Below are 5,141 nucleotides of genomic sequence, written 5' to 3'. Positions count from 1 at the left end.
TGGATTTAGGAGTAGTGTTGCCTGTTCAACAATCCGTGACAAATATGCTGACTATTTTGTGTCCCCAGAAGGTAGAGTAGATTGGCAAGATCAAATGGTATAAGATTTTTGTTTAGTTTTATAACAAATAAACATAGTTAAAAATAAATTAAAAAATATCTTGTTAACCTTGTTAATTTTAATCTTTCACTCGCTTTAAAAATTTGTAATTTTTACACCGTCAAATTACAACATGTTATGTTTTTGTATTACCTTTATTATTAACTTAACTTGCAAAATAATATTACCCCCCAAAAAAAACAAGAACAAATAAATACTTTTCAACAAAAAACTTTTATTTTTATTACATACATAAATTATAAATTGGTATATCTTGGGCTTGGGGTGGAGATAGTACTGGAGGGGCTGACAGGTGGGAACACACGCACAGTTGGAGTATTGAGGGTGGAAAGTGGTGTTGGTGGTGGTGGTGGGGAAGTAACAGAAGGTGAAGGTGTGGTTGAGAAACCAAGAGGGAAACCAGGAGATGGGATGGGATTTGGTAAGGATTGAGGGGTGGAGTGGAGGGATTGGGAGACAGAAGAGGTGGCGGGTGAATTAGTGGCTTGAGTTGGGGTCATGATGGGTGTGGAAGGCGAGATGTGGTAGTGGGAAGGAAGTGTAGGGGCAGATGTGGTTGCGAGCTGGTACTGGGCCGCAGGCTGGTACTGGGCTGCAGGCTGGTACTGGTCAGCAGGCTGGTACTGGGCAGCAGGCTGGTACTGGGCAGCAGGCTGGTACTGGGCAGCAGGGGGAGTAGGGACAATGGCTGGAGGGGGGGCAGGTGCTGGAGGAGGGGTGGGTGGAGGTGGTTGGGAGGAAACCTGCGCCAGAGCCTGCCGTGTGGCTTGCATTACATGCATCTGCTGGTCAGGAGATAGCTTTTCCATGCGCTCTAGTACGGCTTGAAAAAAACAATGATTGGGTGATTTACTTGCATCTAAATGCAGCCTGTCCAGACGCGTGCACAATTCGTGTGTATTTTTTTCCATATTGGCATTTATGAAGCTAAAAGATGAACGATTTTGTTCGGCTAATAATTGAATGGCGTTCTGGAAGGCTGCATTTAGATGCAAGAACTCGGGCGCATAGCTCTTTTCCTGACCCCTATGACGCTGACGCCCAGAACCCAAAGGTGTTCTACTGAGGGCAGCAGTGTCAGAGGGGTGGGGTAGGGGAAAAGCTATCTCATCACCAGCAGCTTCAGGTAATGAAGTCTCACGTGAAGCTCCAGCGCAGGTGGATGGGACAGATGTCGATGGAAGGGAAGGTTCAGATGGGTGGGGTCTGTGCCTGTGTTCCCCAGTGGCGGACTGTTCAGGGATCGCTCCTGTCGGGTTCGATGCAGGCTCCTGAGTGCTGCAGACGGTGCTGGTAAAAAGAGGAAAAACAAAACAATAATTAATTTAATTGCTATACAGTGCCACTGAATAAAAAAAAAAGGCAAAAAAAACCAGACATAAAATATTATACTTTGTACATATTGTGTGGAATATTTACCTTCTGCACACCATAGTTGTCCGGAGGAACGACAACGCTCTAAAGTAACGGTACTTCGATCTGCGTCCTCCGGATCCACTCGGGGCCTGCATCTCTTGATTCAACTCCTTTTTGAAGCGATCCCTGATAGACCGCCACCGCTTCTGAAGTTTGTCACCTGAAAGTGGAAAGCACAAAGTGGTTAGTATACAACACATTACATCCTGCAGCATAACCTACTGAACTATGAATACTTACGCTGTTTCTTCTGGCCACGAGAATTGAGCTCCCCCCAACCTTCTACCGCTGCGTGGCATACCTCGTCCCAGAGTCGACGGGTTACGATCGAATCAGCGTGGCGGCGGTCAGCCATGTTCCACAGCGGCTCCCTCTCTCTAACTTCATCGATGAGGAGGTCGATGTTGATAAATCCGGCCTCCTCACCGTCAGAATCGGGAGCACGCTGTGATGCCTGTTCAAAGAAACAAAAAAGAAATTAAAAAAAAAAAAAAATTATACCTAAATTCACACAGACATGAAAAAAAAAAAAAACAAAAAAAAAAAAACTTACACTAAGACCACCGCCACCTCGACGACGACCCTGGGACGGTCTTGGGGGAGCTCTATCGTGAGCCCTAGAAGTTGAAGCCTTTAGTGAAGGAAAAAAAAAACCATTATTTACTTATGTGTTTGGTGTGCTGTGGTAAACAATTCCTGTATGAAACTTACACTCTGACCGCCCGCTCCGTGTATTTCTCCACCCCTTCCGTCATCTTCTGGCAGCATCTCCTGTGATGTTTCGGCCACCTATGTAAATGTCGTTTATTTAAAAAATTTTTTTTTTTTTTAAAAAAAACACCCTAAAAAAAAATATATACCTCAGTTTGTGAACCGGAGGGCGGGCTACCAGAAGACGACATATCTTTTTCTATAACAGGCCTCGCACAGCAAATGGCTTGACAAAACTGTGCCCGCAACACTGCACCTGTAAAAAAAGAAAAAACAATGTCTAAGTACATGTACGCAGCTCACAACAGTGATCTGTGGACAGTACTGTGGACATTACCTCAGGGACACTCTCCGCCACAACAATTGAAGACTGGCACCGAACCAAACTGGCACTGCAAATGGCTTGACAAAACTGTGCCCGCAACACTGCACCTGTAAAAAAAGAAAAAACAATGTCTAAGTACATGTACGCAGCTCACAACAGTGATCTGTGGACAGTACTGTGGACATTACCTCAGGGACACTCTCCGCCACAACAATTGAAGACTGGCACCGAACCAAACTGGCACAGCAAATGGCTTGACAAAACTGTGCCCGCAACACTGCACCTGTAAAAAAAGAAAAAACAATGTCTAAGTACATGTACGCAGCTCACAACAGTGATCTGTGGACAGTACTGTGGACATTACCTCAGGGACACTCTCCGCCACAACAATTGAAGACTGGCACCGAACCAAACTGGCACAGCAAATGGCTTGACAAAACTGTGCCCGCAACACTGCACCTGTAAAAAAAGAAAAAACAATGTCTAAGTACATGTACGCAGCTCACAACAGTGATCTGTGGACAGTACTGTGGACATTACCTCAGGGACACTCTCCGCCACAACAATTGAAGACTGGCACCGAACCAAACTGGCACAGCAAATGGCTTGACAAAACTGTGCCCGCAACACTGCACCTGTAAAAAAAGAAAAAACAATGTCTAAGTACATGTACGCAGCTCACAACAGTGATCTGTGGACAGTACTGTGGACATTACCTCAGGGACACTCTCTGCCACAACAATTGAAGACTGGCACCGAACCAAACTGGCACAGCAAATGGCTTGACAAAACTGTGCCCGCAACACTGCACCTGTAAAAAAAGAAAAAACAATGTCTAAGTACATGTACGCAGCTCACAACAGTGATCTGTGGACAGTACTGTGGACATTACCTCTTCCCTGGAGCACTGGACTGGAGGACAGCAGAAGTTGAAGTCAGGAACGAACGGCAGGAGGTGTGTAGAATGTGCTGGATCCTTTTATAAGTTTTGTGATGATGAAAAAAAAAAATTTGCGCATGCTCTGTTTACCAAACCGGATGCGGTCACCGCATCCGGTTTAAACCGCATTGCGCCGGATCCGGCATGCATAGACACCCATTGTATACAATGCCGCATTGCGACGGATCCGGCAGAATGCGGTTTTTTTAAGGGGCAAAAAAACGTTACATGATACGTTCTATCCGGCCGCCGCATTCAATTATTTTGCCGCATCCGGAAAAAAACGGATGCACCGCAAAGCCATCAGGTACAATCCGGTTACAATGCAAGTCTATGGGGATAAACCGGATGCGATACCGGATCCGTTTTATCCTTTTTTTTCCGGATTGTACCTGATGGCAAAAAACTGATGTGTGAAAGTAGCCTTAAAAACTGATCAGTTGCATCAGTTTTTTCCATACAGTGGGTAAAATAAGTATTGAACACGTCTCCAATTTTCTAAGTAAATGAGATTTCTAAAGGTGCTACTGAAATGAATTTCCCACAAGATGTCAGTAACAACACATCCAAACCACACAGGTTAAAAAAAGAAAAAAATATCAATCCATAGATGTCCATAAATTAAGTTATCTGTAATAATGAAAAATGACACAGGGAAAACATATTTAACACATGTGGAAAGAGAGGAAAAAAGCCATGGACAGTCCTGACACCAGCTGAAATCCATCAGTAATAACAAAGCAATCCTGTCACTAAGTCTAAAGCTGTGTGTGTGTGTGTGTGTGTGTGTGTGTGTGTGTGTGTGTGTGTGTGTGTGTCCAATAAGGGAATTCGCACCGTCGCATGTACATTTACAAAATTTTGCACAGACGCCTCATTTGACTCAGGGAATGTCACAGAATATGTTTTGAAGGGAAATTTTAACCCCACGCTTTAGAGTTACTCTCAAAAGACCTGCTTCCATTAAAGTCAATGGACCTGGGAGCCAGAACTTCAGAAGAATGTTGGCATGTCACAATGCAGCTAGGGAAAGAGAGAGACAGACAGGGAAAGAGACAGACAGACAGGGAAGGAGAGAGACAGACAGGGAAGGAGAGAAACAGACAGGGAAGGAGAGAGACAGACCGTTAAAGAGAGAGACAGACAGGGAAAGAGAGAGAGACAGGGAAAGAGAGAGACAGACAGGGAAAGAGAGACAGAGAGAGACAGGGAAAGAGAGGTTCAGGGAAAGAGACAGACAGGGAAAGAGATAGAGAGACAGACAGAGAGGGAGACAGACAGAGACTGGGAGAGAGACAGTTACTATCCCACACAACGCCGGGTACTACAGCTAGTTATAAATAATATCAGCTAGTCCAACTAATGACCGATAAAAAGGTGTCTCATTACCAAGGTGCCACACAAGAAACAGCTCATGATGGGTAAAACCAGTGAGCTATCCCAAGACCTTCACAACATTACTGTTGTAAAACATACTGACGACATTGGTTACAGAATTATAAACTACCAAATGTTCCAGTGAGCACTATTGGGGCTACAATCTGTAAGTGGAAAGAACATAATTTCACAATATACCTGCCATGACCAGGTGCTCCCAGCAAGATTTCAGACAGAGGAGTGAAAAGAATT

The 5,141-nt window shown here is 44.6% G+C and overlaps 1 protein-coding gene across 1 annotated transcript; it reads right to left on the bottom strand.

Moving 5' to 3' along the window:
* Positions 1-314: 314 nt before the first annotated feature.
* On the bottom strand, positions 315-2,497 carry LOC142244311 (uncharacterized). Its single transcript, XM_075316522.1, has 6 exons — positions 2,397-2,497; positions 2,248-2,325; positions 2,090-2,167; positions 1,777-1,990; positions 1,540-1,696; positions 315-1,410 (listed from the first exon to the last, which is right to left on the bottom strand). Exons 1-6 carry the CDS (start codon positions 2,436-2,438, stop codon positions 357-359), a joined length of 1,623 nt encoding a protein of 540 aa, XP_075172637.1. The 5' UTR covers positions 2,439-2,497; the 3' UTR covers positions 315-356.
* Between the last annotated feature and the right edge of the window lie 2,644 nt (positions 2,498-5,141).

The sequence above is a fragment of the Anomaloglossus baeobatrachus genome, chromosome 6 (genome assembly GCF_048569485.1).
Source record: "Anomaloglossus baeobatrachus isolate aAnoBae1 chromosome 6, aAnoBae1.hap1, whole genome shotgun sequence".
Taxonomy (NCBI): Eukaryota; Metazoa; Chordata; class Amphibia; order Anura; family Aromobatidae; genus Anomaloglossus; species Anomaloglossus baeobatrachus.
This window is presented reverse-complemented; position numbering and strand designations above follow the sequence as displayed.

Coding starts and splice junctions, on each gene's coding strand:
- LOC142244311 (XM_075316522.1), bottom strand. CDS start 2,438: ATGTCGTCTTCTGGTAGCCCGCCCTCCGGTTCACAAACTGAG. Junction 2,168..2,247: donor ACGGAGCGGGCGGTCAGAGT/GTAAGTTTCATA, acceptor CCTTCACTAAAG/GCTTCAACTTCTAGGGCTCA. Junction 1,991..2,089: donor GAGGTGGCGGTGGTCTTAGT/GTAAGTTTTTTT, acceptor TTCTTTGAACAG/GCATCACAGCGTGCTCCCGA.